This window comes from Delphinapterus leucas, chromosome 14, assembly GCF_059928025.1.
Source record: "Delphinapterus leucas isolate spDelLeu-1000000601 "Yukka" chromosome 14, BTC_Dleu_Yukka2, whole genome shotgun sequence".
Lineage (NCBI taxonomy): Eukaryota > Metazoa > Chordata > Mammalia > Artiodactyla > Monodontidae > Delphinapterus > Delphinapterus leucas.
This window is the reverse complement of record NC_143142.1, coordinates 18,911,871-18,938,765: the sequence shown is the minus strand read 5'-3', so window position 1 is coordinate 18,938,765 and position 26,895 is coordinate 18,911,871. Positions and strand designations below refer to the sequence as shown.

Below are 26,895 nucleotides of genomic sequence, written 5' to 3'. Positions count from 1 at the left end.
GAACTAAGACCCCACATGCAACACGGTGTGGCCGAAAAGTAAAAAAAAAAAAGAAGACTAGTAAAGATATAATAGTACAGATGGTACACAGATATGGTCCAAATCATAAAGGTGGACTGCAGGTGACTTGAGTTTGATGCTGTCATAAAACCTGGGGAGAAGACTCATTGATTGATGGATCTAATGTCTCTCAAACTTGAGTATCTGTTGAAAAGGAAAGAAATCTAAACCACTTCCTCCCACTGCCCTTGACTGTACCCTCACCTCCTTTCTCCGATGGGCTGCTGGGACCTCAGGCCTGGGAGAGAAGGAGGGAGGGATAAGAAGGAAGATGAAACAGGATGGCATAAATGGTTGCAGCCGTTCTGAAATGGGATGGTCGGGGCCTCCCAAACTCTTTGCATAAGTGCTTCTCAGTTGCCCCATGGCCTCTCCCACAAGCCAAATGGAAAGCTCGAGGTGAAAAGAAAATGGAATGTGATTTAGAAGAGAGATGACAGAGCAGCCAGAGGGTCTAAACCCAGCAGTGTTGTTCTGAATGAGAACAGCAACATTCAGTCAGAAGACATGGTGACGGACAGTGTCCACATGCCCATGGCTACAAGGAAAGGAGGCAGAAGGGGCAGAGGAGAGGAATCGGAGGGATGGGGGAAGGAGAAGATAAAGAAATGGAGGAAAAGATGGAGGAGGTGGCGGAGGAAGAAGAAGAAAAAGGGGGGAGGAGGGGTCCACAGTGACAACTGTGTGTGCCGTACGCATGGCAGCAAAGACCCCTTCTCCATTCCTGCTTCGAGTCACGAAAACGTGCCTAGTGGCCCAAGACTCATCTTCTCACATCTATGCAAGGTGCAAATGCATGTGTTTAGGAAAACCTTTACAGAAGCAAAACATTCTCTTAGGATTTTTTCCCACAAAATACGTCATCCTTTACCGTAAGTCAATAGTGCATGTAACTGCACATTTGTACACACATAACAGGCATGCTGGTGGTACCCAGGTCTGGTGGTGCCAGGCAGCTGCAAGAATAGTGGGGTCCTCCAGGAGGAGGGCCATGTGTACCAAGCTATGGCTGGAGTTGGGGAAATGAGACCAGTGGCTTCAAAGGATGGTCAGAACATCAGGACCAGTCTTTGCTCTCAGAAGCTTCTCCCAGGAAGCAGCAGACCTTCCCACTAAGAGAGCCCCATGTGGGCCAGCAAAAGACAAGTCCCCACCTTCCCGCTGCTGTGTGGCTTCAGACTTACCTCTGCTGGCAATCTTCCAAGAAAGTGGTGACTTGGGCTCAGCCAGGCCACCAATGCCACCTGAAACTCCTTTACTTTGCTGGCTTGTTTGGAAACTAACTTTTTCTATAGAAAACCTGAAGTTTTGATGGGTGCTCATTAGATTAAATCAAGCTTTGCGTCTGCAGCGGAAAACCAGAAGTTTCCCTTGGTGCATGGCTAGAGGCTGCTGGGGGTGGAGATCCATGTGAGGTCTCCATTGCCCAAAGACTGTGGTTCAGAATGGCAGCCGTGAGTGGGAATCATAGATACTGAGGAGATAAGTTGATGGTCTATGGGAACACTGGGGGTGAGAGAGGAGCTAGCTCAGCAGTGGGGATACAGTGAGGCATCAACTTAGAGGTATACTCTTGAGTCCAATGGCTGACCATCTTGGGACCCCTCCTGTGCATGGACCTTGGGATACCTGGTAGACTGTTTGCAAAAATACTCAATTATTTTCGTGCCTGTATTTACAGCCCTTTTCGTTGTCACTTTTCAAAACCTCCCATCAACTGGTGGAATCTATTTCTCCATCCTTTCAATCTGAGCTCAGCCATATGACTTCTTTGACCAAAAGAATATAGTAGAAATAACTTTATGCCAATTCCAATCCTAGGTCTCAAGAGGCATTGCACACTTCTGTTTGCTCTCTTAGAAACTGCCATCATGGCCATGTAAACAAGCCTGAGCTAGCCTAATGGAGGATGAGAGATACATGGCCCAGTTTCTCCCACTATCCTAGCCAACAGCTGGCCAATTGTCAAAAGCAGAGTTGCCTGGCTGGCCATCAGCTGATCAGAGACACACAAAGAAGTCGAGCTGAGACCAGAAGAACCACCCAGCTGAACCCAGCTCATATTGTTGACCTACAGAATCATCACAAGCTAAATAAATGGCTGTTTGAAGCCACTAAGATTTGGGGTGGTTTGTTACACAGCATTACTTGTGGTAACAGCTAACTGATACAAAGGATGAGATGAGATTCACCAGCCTTGAACTTTCAGGGGAAAGACCAGGGAGCTATCATAAGAATACATCCCTCTCTGTGTCTGGGTCACTGAGGTGGGGTGGAGGGTGGGGTATAAGGACACAGTCTTCAGAAGCAAGCATTTCTTTCTTTCAAATTAAAAAGAAAATCCCCAAACAAAGAAACAAAAAATAACCCAGGTTCACATGTTTCTGTTTATATATATTTTCTCTATATATAGACACAACTCTGTAGTAAACTGTAACAAGATACGTTGGCAACACTGAGAAAAGGAGGGCACTCCATAGATAAAACAACTCGCACACATACGATTCAGGGACACAAGGACACACACAATGTACAAAGATCCAAATAAACACAGTAAGCCAAATAAATAGGAGTTATTCCAAATCACAACCACGACGCTCTCTGGAACACCACGAGAGAAGGCAGAGAGGAGATTTTGTGCTGTACTTTCAGACTAGTCTGTCAAAAAATAAATAAGAATCGGAAGGTCTAGGACCTGGGTCTTGCTAAAATAACATCCTCTGTAGTGAACAGTTGAATGGCAATATAAACTTTTATCTGGAGGGAACTTTCATACATTTTCTCCCATCTTGGGAAGGTGGGGGACTAGGGCGAGGAGATGCATTTCTCACGGAGCGTTCTTTGGAAGCGAGGGCCATCTAGTCTCATCCATCCTGCCCAGGAGACCATACTCAGGCAGAAGTTCAGGGCAACCTAAAGTGCTGGGTCCAAGGGAAGTGCCTTCACAAGCACGCCAGGCAGGGATTGCTCCCCTTCCTGGTTTCCTCAGGACGGAAGGACTAATGCACTCTCTCTGCGAATGCTTCAAAGTGCTTGACGAGTCTCCTACTCTCTCCAAAATCCTACCTGCCATTCTTGGGATGAGCATCCCTCCCCAACTCTCACTGTTTCTCCCGACGACTCTCGTACACTCTCGGAAGAGAAGGGCTGGCAGGACCACCCTCTTGGGAGGACAGGTAGGCAGGTAAACTAGCTTGCTTAGGGTCTGTTTGGGGATTGGTGACCCTCTGTGTGAAGACATGGAGGGGACCATTTCCAGTCTGCTCTGTGACCCTGGCACCAGTTCATCAGCTGATGTTTCTTTCCCAAGGAAAACACCCGCCATACCCTACCTGGGCCAACCTCTGTCCTCCTTTCCCTCCTTTGTCCTGAGTGAGCAAGGGCACTTAGAGAAAAGCCAGCCTCCCTAAACAAGTGGCTTGCACCAACACACATCTTCCAAGCTTCTGGAACATCAGACCCGATGTATGGAAGGAGAGGCGAGGTCCTCCCTAGGAAGAAAGGAAGGGGATGTGGACTCTGCCCTGCCCCGGGGGCCCCTGAGCAGGACCCGGAAGAGGCCTATCTCATGCTTACAGACACTTCTCACAGGCAGACGTCTTTCTTTAAAAGAAGAAAAAAGTCTCTCCTGGGCCAGGTGGAGGAGAAAAAATGAGAAATATACAACGGTTGAAATCCCGGACCCCAAGAGAGATGTGCAAAGGACCCCATGTGCCTTTTCTAAATGGAAGAAAGTCTCAGGATATAGGCGGCTCAGGTACAAAGAAAGTGGAGAGGGAGATACACTTGTAGCCCCTCCTCCAAGCCAGTGGTTCTCAAATGGGGCTATTTGGCAATGTCTGGAGGTGCTCCGGGATGTCACAAGGGGTTGGGGAGGAGGGTGCTACTGGCATGTAGTAGGTAGAGGCCAGGGATGCTGCTCAAGTTCCAACAGTGCACAGGGCAGCATCCCTCAAAAAAGCATTAAATGTCAACAGTGCTCTGCTCCAGGCCAACCTTCCAGCCACGTTCTGGAACATCTCCAAAGGCCCCTTTCAAAGTACAGAGGTAGCCCCACAGACCTCTCCTATACCAGTTTCCAAAAAGTTCCCTCCCTAAGTCTCATCCGACAAGACAGTTGGAGGGATGGGAGAGAAGAGGGAGGAGACCATTCTGGGGACCATGAACGAAGACGTTCCCTCCGCACACCAACAACTCCCAACTCCCACAAGAGAGAAATCCCAGACTTGGGCAATCTTTGGTCAAACAGAAAAACGTAAGGCTGAACTGAAGGGGCAATCCCTCGATCCCACCTGCCTGGCGGCCAAAGTTGGGGTACTTTCTCTTTGCACAGAGGTCCATGCTCGGGAACAGATGCCAGGACCTTGCTCCCTGGGCGGCCAGGAGGAGAAGCAGGCAGGACAGGCAGGTGGGCAGAGGCTTGGGTGACGCTGCCTGGGTGACATGGTCCTCACTTGTTCTCAATCAGGGTCTGCACCTTGTACACGAGGTCCCGGGCCAGCTTCAGGACCTGTTTGGTGTTGTGTCGCTCGGCCATTTCTGAAAGAGCGGAAGTAAAATCTCATGAGCCTCCTTCTGTGTCCATCCTCGGGACGCACTTTCAGTGCCCAGAGAGGTCTCTGGGGCATCCCCATCATCATCATCATCTGGCATCACCCCCAGGGCAGTTCTGGAAGCAGAGACTTTGGGGAAGGCCTGCAACTCCAGACCTCGGTTTTCTCATCTGTAAAATGGGAACCATAACAGTACCTACTTCACAAGGTTACTGTGAGATCAAACGAGACGAAGCTGACTCTGTGTGTGTGTTTAAAAAAAAAATTAGGTCCTCCCACCACCCTCCTACAAACATAATGACTGGACACCTTTTAAGAAAGCAATGCCAGGCACATGGTAGATGCTTAGAAGTAGAGAAGGAAGGAAGCAACAGAAGGAGAGGGGGAGGGGAGGGGAGAAAGGACCAGTAATCACTTTGTCGAGAGTGACACAAAATGATCAGCTCTTCAAAGCAGAATAATCCTAAACTTAGACATTTATCATAAAGAACTCATTTGGGGACTTCCCTGGTGGTCCAGTGGTAGTCCCCACCTTCCAGTGCAGGGGACGTGGGTCTGAATCCTGGTCAGGGAACTAAGATCCCACATGCCACGGGGCAACTAAGCCTGCGTGCCACAACTCCTGAGCCCACATGCTGCAAACTACAGAGCCCACGCGCTCTGGAGCCTGCGCACCACAACTAGAGAGAGACAACCTGCATACCACAGCTAGAGAGAAGCCCGCGTGCTGCAGCGAAAGATCCTGCATGCCGCAACGAAGATCCTGCGTTCTGCAACTAAGACCCAACACAGGCAAGTAAATAAATAAATAAATAAAAGTTGAAATAAAAACAAATAAAAATAGGGATAAGTAACATTAAAAAAAAACCTCAGAAAAACAAAACAAAACAAGAAAGAAAGAAATGATTTGGTAGAAGAAAAACAAACAAACAAAAAACACTAACACCGTGGTTCCCAAACTGGGTGCTGAGGAATCCCAGGGTGCCACAGTGAACACATGGAAACTTTGAGGGAAATACAGCTATCTTCCACATCTACTGAACACCACATAAACTGCTAATGCAAGTGAGTTTGCAAATTTCATGACATTCCTATTAACGGCTTTCTAGCTTTGCAAAAACTAGGTTTTCAGCAAGCAGTTGCCATGATAAAAGCAACTATCATGTGAAAATCACTGTGGAATAGGAAATGAAGGTGGTGGGGTTCAAAATGATTCCAAGGTTTGAGAAGTTGTGCAAAGCCCAACAGGTGAACACACCCATTAGTAACTGTACTTATTTATTTATTTATTTATATTTATTTATTTTGGCCACGCCGTGTGGCGTGTGGGATCTTAGTTCCCTGACCAGGGATTGAACCCATGTCCCTTGCATCAGGAGCACGGAGTCTTAGCCACTGGACCGCCAGGGAAGTCCCAGTAACTGTACTTATTTAAATTTAAAATAAAAATACGATTTTCTTTTGACTTACATGTATTATTTTTTCAAATGGCTACTAAGTTGTTAGGAGAGATATACTTATTAGGTGGTTTGGACCTAACTAGTTAGTGAATGGAACTTTTGGTCCGAGTGCCACGAAAACTTTACGGAGACATCAGGGGTGCCATGAACTGAGAAAGTTTGAGAACCTCCACGCTAAGACAGGAATTGCTTTGGGTTCTCAATCACACCCTCAAACCGAAAACAACCTAGATGCCCAATCAGAAGGGACGGTTCAGTAAGTTATGAACAGTCACTTGAGGTATATTCTGCTGTCTTAAAAAATGATTATATAGAAGATGGTTTTTAAAACACTAAGCGGAAAAAACCCTAGATACAACTGGATTCTGAAATGGTAACAACATAAAAATATCCATTACTTTGGGAAAGACTAGATGGAAAAAACATTTTTTAAAAAATGAACCCACTAAGTACAGCGTGGTTTCCTGGACTGGATCCTGGAGCAGAAAAAGGACATTAGTTAAAAACCAAGTGAAATCAAGTCAGTCTGTAGTTTAGTTGATAATAATATATCAATATTAATTGCTTTGTTCTACAAATGTACTAGGATCAGGTAACATATTAACATTAGGGGCAGCTGGGTGAAGGGTATTGGGAACTCTCTGTACTATCTTTGCAACTTTTCTCTAAATCTAAAATTATTCCAAAATAAAAAAGCTTCTTTAAAGAAAACTAATAATGTTTCCAGTGTAAGGTCATCACAGGTGGCTTTTTTCTTCTTTTGCTTTTTCCAAAACCTTCCTTAGTTTAAGAAAATGTTTTAATAGTGATAATATTGATAGTAGCAACAGCTTCTATTCATAGTAACAGCTATGAGCCAAGTACCATCTGACTGATGGGCTTTATATCCTTGTGGTCTCATTGAATCCTCCTGACATCTCCGTGAGGGAGGTGTTAGTACCATTTTATCCCCAAGGACTCTGAAGCCCAGAGACATAAAGTCACTTGCCCAAGTCACACAGCTCCCAGGTGGCAAGGCTGGGATCAGAATCCATCTCTGTTTGATTTCAAAGGCTGTGCCTTTTTCACGCCATTTCAACTGCTTTCCCGTATCTGCTTTCCCTACACACGCCAACCTTCTGAAGAAGACACTGTTACTCCATCTCCCACGTGAGGAAGCAGATGTTTAGAGAGGGGAAGCGGTGTGTCCATGGCACAGCTGATTCACGGCAGAGCCAGGGATGCCCCCTGAGCCTGATTTCAACACCTAGGCCCCTTCTGCCAGATCCCTGAGAAAAACACACAGGGATCACTCAGCATTACAAGATGTTAACTCATCCACTTGGAAATAGCTGCAAGAAGTGGGGAGAACCCTCCTCCATCCCCTTCATGGTGCATCCGTCTCAGTGACCCTCCATCCCTCTCCAGGCCCCAGGAAGGGGCCCTCCAGAAGCCTGCATCCCTCAGATAAGACCCTGGCCACATGGATACCATTAAAAAATTTGATGATGTCTGTGAAATCCATGTTGTTCTCCAAGATGATGTCACGGTAGACCTCCACCAGCGCCAGCGCGATGAACAGGACATAGTGGGCGGACGACACGTGTTTGGCTGCCCAGATGGTCTCCCAAACAGAGAAGACGTCATCATAGATGAGTTCTGCCGGGACACCAACACACACGCGCAGGGGAAGGGTCAGTCACTGAGCTCACGGTGCTGCCCTCCCTCCGGAAAGATCCCGGGCCAGCCATGGTCCGCGCTTCTGTCCTGGAGCAGTGGACAGAGCTCAGGCCAGGAGACAGGAGACCTGGACGCTGTCATTTGACAGAAGCCTCAGTTTTCCCCTCTGTAGAATAGGCTATGCAAACCAGGTGGGTTGTAAGTTTCCAACTCTGACATCCCGTAAGTGGAGGAACCGGGCACATGCAGATTTGATTTACATTGACCTGTCCTTGCCCTGCCCCTTGGTCAGTGTCCCCCTCTCTCCCTGCTCCCTCCATCTCTTTTAGCACCAATGGGGGTATCTCCTTTTCCCCCTGCACCCAGGCAGAGCTGGCTGCTGCCTCTGGGTCTGGTAAAGAGATAGAATAGAGCAATGATGAAAAGTAAGGCTTCCTATGTCCAATAAACTCAGTCTGAATCCTGGCCCCATCACTTACTAGTAAGGTGACCTTGGGCTAGTTACTTCCCCTCCATGAGCCCTTCTCTTTCCTCGTCTGTAAGTGCGGTGATACTAACAGTAATAAAGGACTGAAGAAATAATACATAGAAATGGCTCAGCACAGTGCCTGGACCTTACTAAACACCTCCATACAGGTTAGATATTATTAGCATCACCCCAAATTGGCATGACAGCAATGCACTGTGTCAGACATCATTTTTAAGTCACGTGTGAAAGATGCTCTATGGGCTTCCGAGTTCTTGGCCTCTGATAAGCAGCTTAATAGAATGGAAGGGAACTGGGCTTAGGTAGACAGAGTGGGGCTCAGATCCTGGCTTTATTATTCCTAGCTCTGAATTTAGTTCTTCTCAGTCTTAGTTTCCTCATCTGTAAAATGGGGATTGTGACAACACCTACTGCATAGTGTCTCTGCAAGATAAGTTGAGTGAACTGATAGTCAGAACTCAACAAATGGGCATTACTCTCTTCCACTGGCTTTGTTACAACACCTCCCAGCCTCACCTCCCTGGTACCTTTTCCCCTGAGATTCTGCTACAAAGAGTCTGAGAACAAGTTTCCAGTTTGAAGTCTGTACCTCGCTTGAAATCCAGCAGGAACCAGCGGTAGCAGAAGTAGAAGTGAGTGTAGTCCCCATTCTGATGCATCAACTCGAAGAGCTCTGAGTCCAGGATCTGTCAGAGAAAGGAAAGATAGGCATCAGTCTCCTGGGCAAAGGCTAGACTAGAGGGGACAGCTGAATAAATGATGCTACATCCCCACACCAGATACCATACAGCCCTTAACAACCAGGTGGAGTTTAAAAATGGGCAAAGGGTTTGAGGTGGAAGTCAACCTAGCTCAACCTAACCCCATCATTTCTCTAAAGAAGATGTGCAAATAGCCAATAAGCACGAGAGATGCAACAAATGGGCATAATTAGCAATTAGGAAAATGCAAATCAAAACCATAATGAGAGACCACTTCACATGCACTAGGATGGCTATAATAAAAATGACAGACAACAAAGTGTTGGTGAGGATGAAGAGATACTGGAACCCTTATATGTTGCTGGTGGGAATGCAAACTGGTGCAGCTGTAATTCCACTCCTAGGTATATCTCCAAGAGAAATGAAAACCTATGTCCATATAAAAACTTGTACATGAATGTACACAACAGCATTATTCATAACAGCAAAAAAGTGGGAACCACTCAAGCGTTTATCAGTGGATGAATGGATAAACAAAATGTGGTCTATCCATGCAATGGAATATTCGGCAATAAAAAGGAATGATGTACAGATATATGCTATAACATGGGTGGACCTTGAAAGCATGATGCTAAGTGAAAGAAGTCAGACACAAGAGGCCACATATTGTGTGACTCCATTTATATGAAATGTCCAGAATAGATAAATCTATAGAGACAGAAAGTAGATTAGTAGTTGCCAGGAGCTGGGGAGGGACTGACGTTAATGGGTATGGGGATTCTCTTTGGGGTGATGAAAGTGTTCTGAAATTAGATAGTGATGATGATTTCACACCCATGAAAATTCTAAAAATCACTGAATTGAACATTTTAAAAGGGTGAATTTTATGGTATATGAATTGATCTCAAAAAAGGTGTGTGTGTGTGTGTGTGTGTGAGAGAGAGAGAGAGAGAGAGAAAGCGAGAGAGAGAGAAATATACTCAAATATTTCTTTGCAGAAAAGGACCAATACAATCAAACATCCTCTTAAGGGCGAGGGCCATGTCTTGTTCATCGGTGTAGCCACAGTGCCTGAACCAAATAAATGCTCAGTGAGAATGAATGTAGTGGATTGAGCTGTTGAGTGAAGGTTGAGTTGAATTGAGTTTTTTAGTTTAACTCAACTGGGCTGAGTTAAGTAGGATTGAGCGACTGAATCAAGTTAAACAAGGCGTGGCTATTAAGTTGGCTTGCGGTCCATTGGGCTGAGCTGGAATGTTATATTATTGAAAAGCACAAGGTCCTACCTGGATTAGCGACCTCATGTTGGCAAAGTGCGTGTCCATGGCGCCTCCGTGGGGGAAGTTCTGGTTCATCCTCTTCATGAGCTCGGTGAAGCAGCTGAAGGCAAGCGCCTCTGCGGGAAGAGCACAGGAGGAACAGTCAACTGCGCCACTGCCCAAGGAACCCGAGGTCCCAAAGTGATGGTCCGAGGCCCTGAGCTGGTTCACAAAGTCCACAGCCAAATGAGAAACATAAGGACAATGGAGTACAAATGTATACCATTTCAAGGAACACTCTCCAATTAATTACATACTTCCCACCTTTAGAGGTACTGAAGTGTTTTATTTTAGGAAACAATGGTGACAGCAAAATGCTCTGTTTTAAAGATCCCTATTTGCTATAATGAAAAGTTGACAATGTTTGGTCCCAAACTTTTTGAAAAAAAAATTCTACAGGGTTCATGAAATCCTCATGTCTGGGAACCACTGTATTAAAAGAGCAATTGTTAATATTGGAAGGGTGTTTGCAGGCCTTATGCAAAGAAAGGGTCAAATAACATTGGGAAATGCTGCTTAGAGAGCCACTACCTATATTAAGAATGAAAAGGCTCTGAGAAGTCATGTAATTTAAAAAATCTTTTATATTGTTCAACCCAGTGTTTAAAAAATTTATTTGAAAATGGTACCTTTTTTCTCTCTTAACACCTAGTAACTTTGGGGAAAGTTATGAGAAGGTTTCCAGAGGCACAGTAGGATCTCATTTACTTTTTAAAAGACTTTATTTTTCAGAACAGTTAACATTTACAGAAAAATTGGGAAGAGTGTACAGAGAGTTTCCATATACCCCACACCTCGTTCCCCCTATTACTAACATCTCCCATTAGTATGGTACGTTTGTTACAATTAATGACCCACTGATGATACATAATTGACTCAAGTCCATAGTTTTTTTTATCTTAGGTCCTTTTTCTGTGCCAAGAACTCATCCAAGGACTACATTACATACAACTGTCATCTCTCCCTAGGCTCCTCTTGGCTATGGTAGTGCATCAGGCCTTCCTTGTTTTTGATGACCTTGATAGTTATGAAGAATACTTGTCAGGTATTCTACGGGATGCCTCCCTATTGGAATTTATCTGATGTTTTTCTCATGATAAGACTGGAATTATGGGTTATTGGGAGAAAGACGTAGGTAAGGTGCCATTTTAATCACATCATATCAAGGGTATACTGTATCAATGTGATTGAGGATGGTTGATGACCTTGGCCACCTGATAGAGGCAGTGTTTTCAGGTTTCCCCACTGCATAGTTTCTCTCTCACCTCCCACCCCCTTCTACACTGAACTTTCTGGAAGCAAGTCACTATGCTCAGCTCTGAAGAGTTGGGAGCTATACTTCCCATTTTAAAACAGCCTTACTGAGGTTTACGTACCATAAAATCCACTCTTTTAAATGTATAATTCACTGGTTTTAGTATATTCACTTCTGTGAACCAAAATCTCTAATTTCAGAACATTTTCATCACCCCCAAAAGACACTCTCTCTATATCAGAGGTCATCACCTATTTCCCTCTCCCTGCAGTCCCTGTCAACCACTAGTCTATTTTCTGTCTCTACAGATTTGTCCCTTCTGGCAGCAATCTTATTTTAATGTTGCTAAAATGCCCAGCTTCTCACATGCTCTTGGAGGCAGTTTTCATATCTTACTGGTTTCCTCATTAATAAGTTGAATAAAATCTTTGTCATGTGTTTATTTTATTTGTATGAGAGAGACACATTAACTTTTTGAAAATTATATTTTATCAGTTCTGAAGGTCATCCACTGAGATGTTTGAGGGGATTAATCCAATGGAGACAAATTAAATCAATTTACCTGTACATCCTCGGTGGCAACAGAACTTTTTCTGACCCTCTAGTTCTTTTTTTCTTTTTCTACTGATGTTATGTATTTGTTTTCACTTCTGGCTTGTATACCTTAAATAAGTTAATCTGAATTGGTGGCAGCAATGACTGGGGATTTGCTCTTATGGTCTGCCTATTTGGTGATCTCTGTTGGGTGTATAATGAAAGCCTATTCTCTGTTGGGTGAGAGATGACAGAGAATCCAATTTTGTCGTCCTTTTTTCTTTGTTGTTCTTTCTTTTTTTTTTTTACCTGTTTGTCTATTTGCAAACTCAAATCAATTAAGAATTACATGCTCACTGGAAGAAAAATAACTAAGTTCTTGTGTTTCTGGTTCACTGTTTTCAGCAGTGTTTTATAGTTTTCGGTGTACAAATCTTGCACTTCTGTTAAATTTATTCCTAAGCATTTTATTCTTTTAGATGCTATTGAAAATGGAATTGCTTTCCTAATTTCATTTTTAGATTATTCATGGTAATTGTATAGAAATACAACTGACTTTTACATAGGTCCTCTATCCTGCAACCCTGCTGAACTTGTTTATTACTTTTAATGTGTTTTGGATTCCTTAGGATTTTCTATAGGCAAGATCATGTCATCTGCAAATATACATGGTTTTACTTCCTTTCCAATCTGGATGCCTTTTATTTCTTTTTCTTCCCTAATTGTAAAGGCGAGGGCCTCTTGTGGCAAAAGTGGGCATCTTTGTCTTACTCTTGATCTTAGGTGAGAAGCGTTCAGTATTTCACCATTGAGTATGATGTTAGTTGTGGGTTTTTCACAGATGCCTTTTATCACGTTGAGGAAGTTCTCTTTTATTCCAAGTTTGCTGAAGTTTTTATCATGAAAGGCTGCTGAATTTTGTCAGATGGCATCTCTTTGTCAACTGACATGATCATGTGATTTTTGTCCTTTATTCTATGAATGCAGTGAATTACACTGATTGATTTTCATACACTGAACCAGCCTGGCATTCCTGGGATAAATCCCATTTGGTCTTGAAATATAATCCTTTTTATATATTGATGGATTCTAGTTTGCTAGTGTTTTGTTGAGGATTTTTGCCTTTGATTTCATAAAGGATATTGGCCTGCAGTTTTCTTTTCTTGTGATGTCTTTGTCTGGTATTGGTATCAGGGTACCAGTGGGTCCTCATATAAGGACCTGCCTTATAGGATGAGTTGAGAAGTGTTCCCTCTTCTCTGTTTTACAAGAGTTTATGAAGTATTGGTATTCATTCTTTGTTAAGTGTTCGGTAGAATTCACTAGTGAAGCTGTCTGGGTCTGAGTTTTCCTTTGTTCTCACTCATGTTTATAAAACCAGTGGCTAGCAAAAGCTTGGATGGGTGTTGGACACCTGGAAATAAGTGTTGGTCAACATGGAATAAGAGAACTTTTTATTTCACTAGGACCTTGATGTGTTCACTGGACAGGTCTTCTGAGCACCTGTACTGACCCATTCCATGGAGTCACAGAGTCAGGTTAACCTCTCTTCTGTGTAGTGGGAAGGAAACTGCATCCCCAGGTCTGGGGCAGGGAGGATACACTCACCGTCATCCAGAATGACCAACAGTGGAGCCAGGAGGTCACACATACCCTGGACATAGCCGATATCAATGTGCTGCCAGATGTAGCTACAAGAGAGACACAAGATGCCCAGTGATGGCCCCCACAATATGCCTCTCCAACCCCCTCCTCCTTTACCTCCATCCTGGTTTGGTCCCCATCTCTCACCTGGACCACTCCCTCAACCTCATGCCTGCATCCCCATCCCCAGTCTCACTCTCTTCAAACATCCTATGCTCAGTCACCAGGATGTCCTTCTTAAAGCTCAGCTCAGGGAGACCACTACATGCTCAAAAACCCCACTGCATGACAGGGCAGTGTCCATACTCCTTAACTGGGGGTCCAAGGAGTTCATAGTTTCCTCCCAATCCCTCTTTACAGTCTCACACATCACTTCCCAGTGCTTCTTTCCCTCCAGCTGCAGAGGTATTTACCTTTGTACAAATAAAGCATACATTCATGCCGCTGTGCTTTTGTCCCAGCAGTTTCCTCTGCCTGGAATTTCCATCTGTCCCTTAATAATAATAACTAATATTTACTAAGCATTTACCGTATGCTCTGTCCACTATACATGTACTGTATCATTTAATTCTCAAAATAATCATATGACAAAGTTACTATTATTATCCCATTTCACAGGTAAGGGTAATGAGGCACAGAGAACCAAGTGACATGCACCAGGTCATACACCTAACAATAAATGGTAGAGACAGGATTTGAACCCAGGTGGCCTCACTCCAGAGTATATGCCCTTAACTTCAGTGCTAAATGATTTATTTCTTCAGTGTCTTCTCTTTTTGCCAAAATTCATCTTGAAGGTCACACCACGGTGAGGCCTTCCGTGATTTCTCCTGGTGCCATAACTAGGTAAAAGTCAGTCTATCCTTCCTTCCCCCCCAGCACTATTTAATTTTAAGGTAGCATGCTATATTAAAGTTAATTATGTTTGTATCTCATCAACTAAATTTTGAGTGGCAGTAATTGCTTGGGAGACCATAAGACAGAATAGTTAAGAGGTGGTGTCTATTAATAAGAACGGTTTGAACAGGGTTTGGCAATCCTTTTCTGAGAGGTCCAGATAAGAAGTATTTTCAGCTGTGTAGGCCATATGTTCTCTTTCTCAACCACATAACTCTGCAGAAGCAATCACAGATAATACGCAACCAAATGGGCATAGGTAAATTCTAAAAAAAATTTTATTTACAAAAGCAAGTGGTAGGCTGGATTTGGCCCATGGGCTGTAGTAGTAGTTTGCAAACCCCTGAGTTAGAGTAGCACGTAAAGAAGTCCAGGATGCACTGTTGAGTGTAAAAAGCAAGTTGTAGAAAAACAGTTTATAGTATAACCCAACGCAGATAAACATTTTTAAAAAATTAAAACGTGTGCATTCATATTATATTATACTATATATTACATAGTATAACTATATATTATATAGTATAATTACATGCTATATATTTATATAGCATTATATTACATTAAATATTAATTACTAAATAAATATCAATACATTAACATGTGTATATTCATATTATACTATATATTTATATAATTATATACTACATATGAAGGATAATTATATATGTTATATAGTATAACACTGTATATTATATAACATACTATCTATTATATATGTGTATACATAGATATCTCATATACATGGCTTGGGAGGATATTCACTAAACTGTTAGCAGTAGTTTCTTCTTCTAGGTGAGTGGCATTAATGACTGGATATAAATGGAGAAGTTTCTCTTTATACTTTATGAACTTCTGATTTCTTTGGTTGATTCAGGTTTTTAATAAGCATGGGTTACTTTCATATATCAAGAAATAAAATAGTTACTATTTAATGAAAAGTAACAAGGAGCCCCAAATCCTGGCTTAAAGAAATAAAGCAGAGATTCTAGAGTCCGAGAGAAATGGGTGAGTTCCCGTACAGCTACTGCCCACCTGGAGGGACCCTGAGCAATGCGGTACCCCTCTGAGCCTCCATTTCCTCACCTATAAAAGGGGATAACACTTACCTCATAGGCTTGTTGTGAGGACCAAGTGAAATGATGTTAGTAAAGGGCTCAGGACAGTGCCTGGTATACAGTAGGTGCTTAATAAATGTTCTCTATTATTATCATTACTATAATTGTTATATAATTGTCAGGATGGGCTGGAATGAGATTCAAGGCGGGCATGGTGCCAACTGCAGAGAGTGCGATTCTAAATGGGCTCCCTGTAGCCCACACCTGTGCCATCCCCTCCCGATCCCTGACTGATCCATCCCCCCCACCCACCCCGGCCACCTGCACATGACGTTCCGTAGCTTCTCCAGGTTGGCGGGTGTGAAGTACCAGTAGTTGCGGTCACACCTCTGCACGTCCTTCTCGATGCGGTGCAGGTTCACTGTGTACAGATCCAGCAGCTCTGGCTGCGGGCCCCCAGGAGGGGAGGAAAAGAACAATTACACCCCAACTCCTCACAGAGGCTGTCTTCCAGAGATTCTCTTTCCTCCTCCTAGCCCTCTCCTGTCATCACTGAAAAAAACTTCCTCTACCTGGACCAGTCAGATGTTCGACTTTATTTTTGTTGCTATTGTTTCCTGAGAAAGCCTCTTTCACTTTGTGTGATGAAAATTCTCTTTATTTTTTTCCTTTATAAAGCAACACAATCCTGGGACTTCCCTGGTGGGCCAGCGGTTAAGACTCCACACTCCCAATGCAGGGGGCCCCTGTTTGATCCCTGGTCAGGGAACTAGATCCCGCATGCTGCAACTAAGAGAGCCCGCAGGCTGCAACTAAAGATTCTGCACACCACAACGAAGATCCCACAAATGGCAATGAAAATCCCGCATGCCGCAACTAAGACCCGGCGCAACCAAATAAATAAATATATTTAAAAAAATAAACGAAAAAAAATAAAAGAACACAATCCTATGAGATGTATAGAATTGCTATCCCCATTTTATAGATGAAAAAAGTAAGATTGATATATATATGTATATATATGCTACAATATATATGTAGCAAACTAATAAAAAGCAAACGAAGAAATGAAAATACTTCTAGGAAAAACAAAATTTTTTGCAGGAAAGAAAAAACATATACAGGTTACTACATGGATTATGCATTAAATTCTTATAATAATATAACCACCGAACAGTCATTTAACTAAAATTACTATGACCATAGTGAATGGGTGGGGACTGTGGGACGGTTTCACTCGTGTGGTGAGGGGGCAGTGGGGGGGAAGGAAGAAGACTGAATCCTCTTCCTCCACAGTGGGAAGTCAATAGATGTCAAAAACCGAAGAAAAACAAAAAAAGATCAGTAAGTAGCAATACAAGTGTATTATTTACAGACATGAGGGTAAACACCAGATAATTGGGGCAGAATAAGTAACTACTACTGCCTCTGGGGAGAGCCTAATGGGCAGAGGTGGGGCAGACAACTTCCAGTTTTTGGATCCAGCCTTGTCTGACTGTTTGACTCTTTGTGATAGATATAAAAAGTCCTTTAAAAGAAAATGGATAGGGCTTCCCTGGTGGCGCAGTGGTTGAGAGTCTGCCTGCCGATGCAGGGGACACGGGTTCGTGCCCCAGTCCGGGAAGATCCCACATGCCACGGAGCGGCTGGGCCCGTGAGCCATGGCCGCTGAGCCTGCGCGACTGGAGCCTGTGCTCCGCAACGGAGAGGGCACAGAGGTGAGAGGCCCGCATACCGCAAAAAACAAACAAAAGAAAATGGATATACAACACCTGGCCCAGAAAAACCTCCCTTTCAGTTGATGTCCTTTGCTTTGGGCTTTTTGGCAAGAAAGTAAAATATTTAAAAGATATTGGACCTGAGTGTAAATCAGGATGCTCACCATCAAGGTTGCTATTGATCGCTATGGGCTGAGCACAGAGGACTTGACTCACTAATTCTGAAAACAACTCAGGGAGGAAGGTATGAGATAGATAGGGAAACTGAGGCTCAGAAAGATAAAGCGATGGACCTAAGCTGGGATCTGAACCCAGCACTGTTTGTCTGCAAAGCCTGTGTTCTTTAAGTATTATATTATCTTCTCTCCCAAATGGGTTTCTACAGTGAACCCTCCGTGATGGGAAAAGGCAACGAACCAGAGGTCGTTCTGGATAACTGAGGTTTGTGGGACACTCCCACCCTCCTGAGGCTGCAGAAAATTGAGTGGAGGAGAATCCTGGTGACTTACAGAGTAGGTGACGCCACTAGAAGACACAGGGGATGCCTCGTTGTTGGCAGAAGTGGTCACGGCCAGAGAAGCGAGCACGGGGAAGAGGCTTTCCATCTCGGGCTCCTCTGAGAGGTCGTCCTCACTGCCCACCTGGCTCTGCTTCCCCACCTCGATGCCCCTCCAGCCCTCCATCGCAGGGCCCTCCCTTTCGGGCAGAGCTACATCCATACTGCCAGTGATGGACACGAACTCGTCCATGCTCCCGTTGGCCAGGAGGTCGCTCTCCAGGCTGTCCTGCACAGCCAGCTCCTCACGGGGGGCCTCGTCCCGGGAAGTGGTGGCCTCGCTGCTCTGCCCGTCATCCACACCGCTGTCCCTGTGTCGAATCACCAGTGGGGCAGGGCGCTGGGCGTCCATGACGCTGTCCTCCGTGCTCAGGCTGGGTTCTGAGTGCTCCGAGAGGCCCGAGGAGAAGTTGTGGGAGGAAGGGTGGCCGGAGTCTGGGGAACAGGTGCCATTCACCAGGTTCCCGTTGGGGATCTTGGGCTGCTTCTCCTCCAACCTGCATTCTGCCTCCACCTGCTCCACCTCGTCCACAGACTCGAAGACCTGCAGACCAGGTGCACAAAGACAGATGGACTAGGATGTCTATTGTGGTGCTACTTCCAGCAGCAGCCTGAATATCCATCCACAGGGGACTGGTTCAAATACGGAACATGCCTGCAGGGGAACACTACACAGTCAGTAAAAAGACTGAGGCAGAACAAGGTGTAATATATGCTCCCATGTGTAGAAAATAAAAAATTGCTCCATATGCACACATAAGCATAGAATAATCCAGAAAGAAACAAGGAAGCATTGCAGTTGACTCTGAGGATGAATATCTTTTATCATACAAAATTATGTGCACATAATTTTTTTAAGTAAAAAAATTAGTTAACCACATAAGGAACAGGCTAAAAAAGCATCCATGTGGTGGACTATTATGGATCAATTTTCAAAATTAGTTAGATGTATATGAAATATTATGGAAAAGTCTCCAGGACACATATCTAAGATTTATTTGTGGTTCTTTGTGTCTTTAGGCCATATCCCATCAAGGCAGACTGTATAAGATCATGTCCCAAGATCACTTGAAATATTTCTTCTGTGTGGTTATGTCACCAACTTGATTTACTGTTAATTTCATGTGCTTCTGGTTTTAAAAAGATTTCTTTTCGATTAAATTGCTTTTGGAGTTACCTTACCTAACTCCAAAGTCAAAACTAGAAAACAAAGTACATTCAGGGAAATGTAGCTTCTTTCCCTGTGCCCCTCACCCCACTTAAGTAACCATTTGTTCAGTTTCTGGTTTATCCTTCCATCATTTTAGAAAATAGATGCAAATACATACATATATTAATATTTCCTCTGTTTATGCAAAAGGTGACATACTTTGCACAATTTTTCACTGTTTTTTTCTTTAATATTGAGTGAGAATGTGTTAACATTTCTTTGCCCTGAATGAAATGAAAGGCTGTTGAACAATACATCTGATGGTATTTATTTAGAAATTTTAAAAGATTACTAAACATCGCAATATATTACATACTGTCTATGTATTTCTGTGTATGTAAAGGCATACAGAAGGGTCTGGAAGGATACACAGCAAATTGAAGATAGCAATGTTATTTCTAGGAAGGGCATGTGGGGATTAGGGATGGTCAAAGCCAAATTTAGTTTTCTCTGTAATATTTTTATTTTTTTAACAGGCAAAAGAGATTCATGTATTACTCGTGTAGGTAAAACTTCAATTTTTAATGCTAGCATAAAAAGCTAAAACAGATCAACCATGAGTGACCTGTATATGAGGGACCTCCAGTCCCGTTATTCCAGGTTGGAGGGAGGGGGATGGGTGGGGAGGGGCGGGGCCTCCGGGAGGTCACCTGTGTGCTGCTGCTGGAGTCGCTCTGCAGGCGGATGTTCTGGCGGCCCGAACTGCAGCTCTGGGAGGACTGAGAGAAAAAGGGGTTGGATGGAGTGTGGGTGAGGCTGCATCCGGGCTCAGGGTCCCCACATTGAGCTCAGGAGGGGCTGCTGGGCTGGAAGTCAGTAAGTGTGGTCTTATCTCTACCCCTGACTCAGGCAAGTCCCTTCTCAGGGCCTCAGCTTCCTACCTATCAAATAAAAGTGGGGCGGCGGCTCACTCCCTACTCCCTGGAGCCTCCTCGGAGGCCATAGCAGCCACTGGACCTCCACCTCCCACCCACAACCAGAGAACCCCACCTTTAACTGCTCTGCACTTGAGACTTCCAACTAATATTTTAGTTCAACTCAAAGGACTGGTTGTATGCATGTCTATGTTCTACTCCTTCCCTGTATACGTGCTTTTTGCCCTAAAACTTCTAGTTTCTGTCTATCCTGATGCTAAGCTTGGCCAAGTGACCTGCTTTGGCCAGTGGGGTGTTAGCAAACCTGACAGGGCAAACACACAAAAAATGCTTGTGCATTTCTGCTTTCTCTCTTTAAGATCTGCTTTCACTGCAAGAACATGGCCAGGCTAGCCTGCTGGAGGATGAGACGTGAGGAGCAGGGCCGAGTCACCCCAGATATGTGAGAGGCCAACGAAGATCAACAAACCTTTTAGCTGAGCAGAACTGCCCGGCTGACCCACAGGCTCATGAGTAAAAAACGCATGTTTACTGTTGGACATCATTGGCTTTGGGGGGTTGTTTGTGACACAGTATTAGTGTGGCAATTGATGATGGATTTACCACTGGTGAAGGGAACTGGCTTTCTTTTCACCCCCTGCTTTGGGATGCTAAACTGGAGATTCTATCAGGACAGATATGTCTGACCTGGTCACTGGAGCATTCTTGACATTCCAGAACATTCCTGACAGTACCTGGCACGTAGTAGGTACTCAACAGCATTTGCTGAACAAATGAAAGTCTAACACTGTGCTGGGCACTTTATATATGCTAGCTTGTTTGAGTTGTACACAAATCTCCCCTATACAAATGATCATTCCCATTTCATAGATGAGGAAACTGAGGCCCAGAAGTAAAGGTGCTTGTCTGAGCCCCAGAGCTAAGAAATGAAGGGGCTGGAGTTTGAAGTCAGGTCTGTCTGACTCCAAAGTCACCTTCCACCTAAAAGCCAGGGGTGGGACTCTGTCCCAAGGCCCCAAACACCCAGCCCTCACACTTCCTACAACAGCCTGATGGAGCAGAGCCCTACCCCCGGCTCCCTGAGGGGAGCCACCCATCACCTCATTGCTGATGGTGGAGTCCCGGTGCATCATCCGGTGCAGGTGGCTGTCCAGGCTGGCCCCCGAAGAGCACTTGGCCAGGGCGGCCGCGTGGGATTCCCGCTCCCTCTGCCGCACAATCGCTTCACAGCCCAGCCACTCGGACATGGTCTGCGCATAGCAGGCATGCATCTGCTCGTCCACCTGCCAAGGCAGATGCACGGTCACCTGGAATGGTGGGATCCCAGGGGACAACCAACCCAACCCAGAAGATGGTGGCTCTGACCTGGGACCCTGAGCCCTAGAAACACCCATACAACATTCATGGAGTTAACATCCAACAGATGTTAACTGAACACCTACTATGTGCCAGGCACTGGCTAGGCCCTGGGGATACACAAAAGTGAGCAAGGCAACTTCTTTCTTTCCATTTTTCCCTCCTTCCTTCCTATCTTCCTTCTTTTATTCATTCATTCATTCATACACTTATTCAAATATTTGTTGACAACCTACTCTGTGCCAGGCAGTATACTAAGCCTTGGGGATACTAAAGTGAGCAGACTGTTTCTTTCCTTCTTTATTACCTTCTTTTCCTTTTTCCTACTTCATTCATTCATTCATTCACTTGTTCATCTAAGTTGATAAGTACCTACTATGTGCTAGGCACCAACCTAGGCATACGAAACATACGATGAGCAAGATGCCTCATTTGTCCATTCCTCCAGTCACTCAACGCACTTACCAGGGGCCTCCCAGGTGCCCAGCATGGGGGTAGGTGCTGAGAACACAAAGATGAATAAAAGTGACCCTTTCCTTTACTTACAGCAATGGCTTTAGAGAAGGGCCACAGGTTTTTAGTGTTTCCCTTGTGAGATTTCAGCAGAGAAGATCGGAGCTTACTTCATTTCTGTGTTGCACAGCCCAGGTAACTGAGGTTCTGTATCTGCCAGACCTCTGGGCACAAGTGGGGCAGACAAGCTGACGAAAGGGTGTGAGGGGGCAGGAAGGAGAAGAGGGAGGGCAGGGAGCCTGCCCCATGCCAGGGATAGGAGGGGCGGGCGTCCTTTAGCTAGTCAGGGCTTCCAGAGAGAGGCTCCGGGTCCACCCTGCCCAAGCCTGTCATGGGCAGCTCCCTCCCACTGACATCCCGAAGACTCAGCCAAGCCCACTTCCCTGTTCCCACTGCCATCCTAGGCTAGGCTTCCAGGACCCCTCACCCAGATGACCTTCCTTCCTGGTGCCTGCTTGTCCCAGCCTGGCCCCTCCTGTCCATCTCCCACTCGGCAGTCTTCCTCCTGTTTCCTCTCCAGCCCTGCTTCTCACTGCTTCCCCCACCCACCTCGTCCTTTACGTCCCAGCTACCCACATCCGCACGCCCTTCCGCCCCTCCCCACACAAATGCACACAGACACACACACATCGCATCATGCAGGAGTCTCTCTTCCTAGAAGCCCTTCCTCAGTCTCCTCGCCTGGAAAGCAACCTCTTCAAAGAATTCAGGTAGGCTTCTGCCCGGTGGAGGTGCCTCCTCTGTGCTCTTAAAGCCCCTGAGTTTGCCTCCATCTGATTTTGCATGAACCCCCCTAAACTGGCAAAGGCCTTATCTAATGCACCTCTGGGTTCCCAGTCCCGAGCACGGGGCCTGCCACACCGGAATCCTCATGCTGGTCCTGAGATCATTTTCGACAGTTCGTGGCACAGCCTCAGCATATGGAACCACAGTGTGAGAAAGTCTCCATATTCAACTTTTCTGATTATGAGGAAGGCCAGTCTGGCACTACCGTGTCTTTAATCCATCCTTAATACCTTATAATCTCCCTTCTAAACAAAGAGAGAGAGGCCTCAGGCAGCCTGTGACATCTAGGTAGAGCTGAATTATTTCATTTTGTCACATTCTATTTATTTTTGGAGTTTCCTTCTCTTTTGGCAAGTCATATTGGTTTTCCATTGATGGCAGGGCTATAAAATGCCTTTTTAAGTAAGTTATATAAATTTTTAAGTGAATCAATTCAGAGACAAATACTTAGTAAATCGTAGCACAGATGGTACACAGACATGGAGTGTAAAGTATCAGTGGGTTTTGAAAACTCATTATGAATAAAAGAATGTAAAATATCTCACTAATAATTTTTATATTGAGTACATGCTGAAATGGTAATATATTGGATATACTGGGCTAAATAAAATGTTATTAAAATTAATTTCACCCTGATAAAATGACATAGAACCACACACACACACACACACACACACACACACACACGCACACACACACACAGAGGAGCGGATGCAAAAACTAATGAAATCCTAGGTTGTACTGTACCAATGTTAATGTTCTATTTTTTTGTTTTTTGGGGTTTTTTTGGTTGCGAGGCCTTTGGGATCTCGGTTCCCTGACCAGGGATCGAACCCAGGGCCCCGGCAGTGAGAGTGCCGAGTCCTTACCGCTGGACCGCCAGGGAATTTCCTTGATATGCTGGTTTTGATAATACACTATATATAATAGTTCTATAAGATGTTTCCATTGGGGGAAGCGGCGTGATGGGTACCTAGGACCTCTGCATCACAACTTTTGCAACTTGGCATGAACTTAAAATTATGTTAAAATTAAAACTTTAAAAATATTAATTGTGTCTGTTTCTTTTTACTTTTTAAAATGTAACTACTAAAACATTTAAAATTCCATATGTGCTACAGTAATGAAGACAGTATGGTATTACCTGAAGATTACTAATTATAGTGTGGAATTAGATCAAAGGCACAGAATAGAGAATCCAGAAATAGACGCCACTCTATAAGCCCCGCTGATTTTTTCTCCTTCACTTTTTTTTAAATTGAGGTATAGTTGATTCATAATATTATGTAAGTTTCAGGTGTACAACACAGTGATTCACAGTTTTTAAAGGTTATACTCCATTCATAGTTATTATAAAATATTGGCTGTATTCCCCGTGCTGTACAATATATCCTTGTAGCTTATTTATTTTATACATAGTAGTTTGTACCTCTTAATCCCCACCTCTATCTTGCCCCTCCCCTCTTCCCCCTTCCCACTGGTAACAACTAGTTTGTTCCCTATATCTGTGAGTCTCTTTCTTTTTTGTTCCATTCACTAGTTTGCTTTATTTTTTAGATTCCAAGTATAAGTGATATCATACAGTATTGGTCTTTCTCTGCCTGACATTTCACTAAGCATAATACCCTCCAAGTTCATCCATGTTGTTGCAAATGTACGTCCAAATGATTTTTCACAAAGGTGCAGAAGCAGTTCAATGGAGGAAGGATAGCATTTTCAACAAATGGTGCTGAAGCAACTGGACATCCAGAGGCAAAAACCAAACCAAACCAAACAAACAAACAAGAACTCTTGACTTAAATGACACACCATATCCAAAAATGAACTCAAAATGGATCATGGACATTTTAGGAAAAAATAGGAGAAAAACTCTTCAGGATTTGGGGCTAAGCAAAAAATTATTAGACTTGACACCAGAAGTACAATCCCTCAGAGGGAAAATTGATACACTGAACCTCCTCAAAAATCTAAAAATTTGTTCTGCAAAAGACCCTGTTAAGAAGACAAAAAGACAAGGTACAGACTGGGGGAATATATTTGCAAATGACATATATGACAAAGAATTAATATCTAGAGCATAAAAAGAACTCCCAAACTCAACCATAAAAAAATGAAACAATTCAACAAGAAAATGAACAGAAGCCATGATCTGACATTTCACTGAAGATTCACAGATGGCAAGTGAGCACGTGAAAAGATGTTCAGTATCACTAGTCAATTGGGAAACGCAAATTAAAACCACAATGAAATACCATGTACACATTCCTGTAAGTGGATAACATAAAAACTAGTGATAACACTGGTGAGGGTGCAGGTGTGGATCACTCCTACAGTGCTAGCGGGAAGATAAAATGGTACAGCCACTGCAGAAGTTTGGTGGTTTCTTATAAAACAAAACAAAGTGTGAACTACCATCGGGCCCAGCAGCTGCATTCGAGCATTTATTCCACCTTATGCTCACATGGAAACCTGTATATGAAGGTTCACTGCAGCTTTATTTGTAATCACTGAAAAACTGGAAACAACCTGCCTATCCATCAACAGGTGGAGTTAAACTGTGGTGCATCCATACTGTGGAACACTACTCAGCCGTATAAAGGAATCAAGAACTGATACGCACAGCAACTTAGATGAATCGCTACAGATTTACACTGAGTGGAAAAAGTCAATCCCCAAAGGTTATACACTGTATGATTCCATTCCTACAACATTCTTGAAATGACAAAGTTACAGAAATAGAGAATAGTTCAGTGGTTGCCAGGGGTTAGGGATGGGAGTGAGTGGGAGGGAGGTAGGTTTGGCTATAAAAGGCCATGAGGACCCTAGTAGCACTGGAAATGTTCAGTATGTTGACTGTGGTGGTGATACACAAACCCACACGTGTGATAAAATTGTAGAGAACTAAATAGACACACACACGAGTACAAGTAAAATGGGAAGCCTGATTAAGATTGAGATATATATATACACACACACACACATATGTATAAGGATATATTATACAGCACAGGGAATATGGCCAATATTTTATAATAACTATAAATGGAGTATAATCTATAAAAATTTTGAATCACTATGTTGAACACCTGAAACTAGTATAATATTGCAAATAAACTATCTCTCAATTAAAAATATATACATATTTATTATAAACAACAAAAAAGAAATGCAATAAAATATGGACTTTAATGTAAAAATAATGATTGATACATTGCCAGTATATCTATGTCAATGTCAATACCCTGGCTGTGATATTATAGTTTTGCAAGAAGTTACCACTGGGGGAAGTTGGATAAAGGATGAGATATCGCTGCGTTATTTCTTACAAGTGCATGTGAATCTATCACTACCTCAAAATGAAAAAAAGTTATTCAAAAAAATTACATCTGTGGCGTTTGTTGTGTCTCTATCGGACTGTGCTGCCCCCAAGCTTCCTGACTCCCCAACATCTCCCTGCCCCACCTTGGTCCACCATGGGACCGGAGCTCCCCCAGCCCCACATTACCTGGCTCTTCTTGCTGCCAAAGACCCCACTGCCCATCAGGGGTAACCAACCTCCTTCCTTTCTGTTTCTGTCATCCCAAACTGGTAGTGGCCCAGGAGGAAGGGCCACACGGCTTTGCGGATCTCTGGCTGGATGCCCCCGTAGTAGATGAGACGCAGCAGCTCCCGCTCCTGGTAACTCTGTGGTAGGTGTGGGGAAACAAAGGATTTGCTCTACAGGAAACCAGGGGATGGACTCTGTGACCCAGCAGTCCCGCTTCTCAGACTTAGCCCTCAGTGATCATGCTGTGAAAAAGCAAAGCCACATGGGCCCAGATATCCATCGTGGCATCATACAATAAAGCAAAAACCCCAGGAACCCCCATAACTGCCCACCAATGGGGGAATGCTGCATCCCTACGTGGGAATACCACACGGAGAGTAACAGGGCAGCAGGTGCATTTATGAGAACCTACATAAAAGGGCGTTCAGTGTATATTGTTAAGTGTAAAAAATAAGATGCAGAATAGGCCGAGGGTGAACCCATTTTTGTAAAAAACAAAAACAAAACCCAAAGGTCAGAATATAATGAATTAACGTTTCGACTTAATTTTTAGTCAATTGTGTGTACTGTGCTTATTGGGGAATATTATCTTGGAGTTATTAATCTTGACTCAGCACTAAGAAAGTTGTTTTAAAGCGAATTAAACGGAAAAGGAGCCATTTCCAGCTGATTCTTCATACACTAATAGCTTTTGTGCACACAAGAATGAC

The 26,895-nt window shown here is 44.0% G+C and overlaps 1 protein-coding gene across 1 annotated transcript in view; it reads right to left on the bottom strand.

Annotated features, from left to right (window-relative positions):
• Nucleotides 1-973: 973 nt before the first annotated feature.
• The window catches only part of SGSM1 (small G protein signaling modulator 1), an 84,175-nt gene continuing 58,253 nt past the window's right edge, over nucleotides 974-26,895 (bottom strand). The window contains 13 exon segments of the mRNA XM_089895384.1: nucleotides 974-3,223; nucleotides 3,486-3,528; nucleotides 3,530-3,551; nucleotides 4,515-4,599; nucleotides 7,544-7,711; nucleotides 8,809-8,905; nucleotides 10,207-10,316; nucleotides 13,637-13,719; nucleotides 15,946-16,070; nucleotides 17,852-18,442; nucleotides 19,759-19,827; nucleotides 21,084-21,266; nucleotides 26,194-26,322. Of these exon segments, the coding sequence (XP_089751510.1) occupies nucleotides 3,123-3,223; nucleotides 3,486-3,528; nucleotides 3,530-3,551; nucleotides 4,515-4,599; nucleotides 7,544-7,711; nucleotides 8,809-8,905; nucleotides 10,207-10,316; nucleotides 13,637-13,719; nucleotides 15,946-16,070; nucleotides 17,852-18,442; nucleotides 19,759-19,827; nucleotides 21,084-21,266; nucleotides 26,194-26,322 (1,806 nt within the window). The 3' untranslated portion in view covers nucleotides 974-3,122.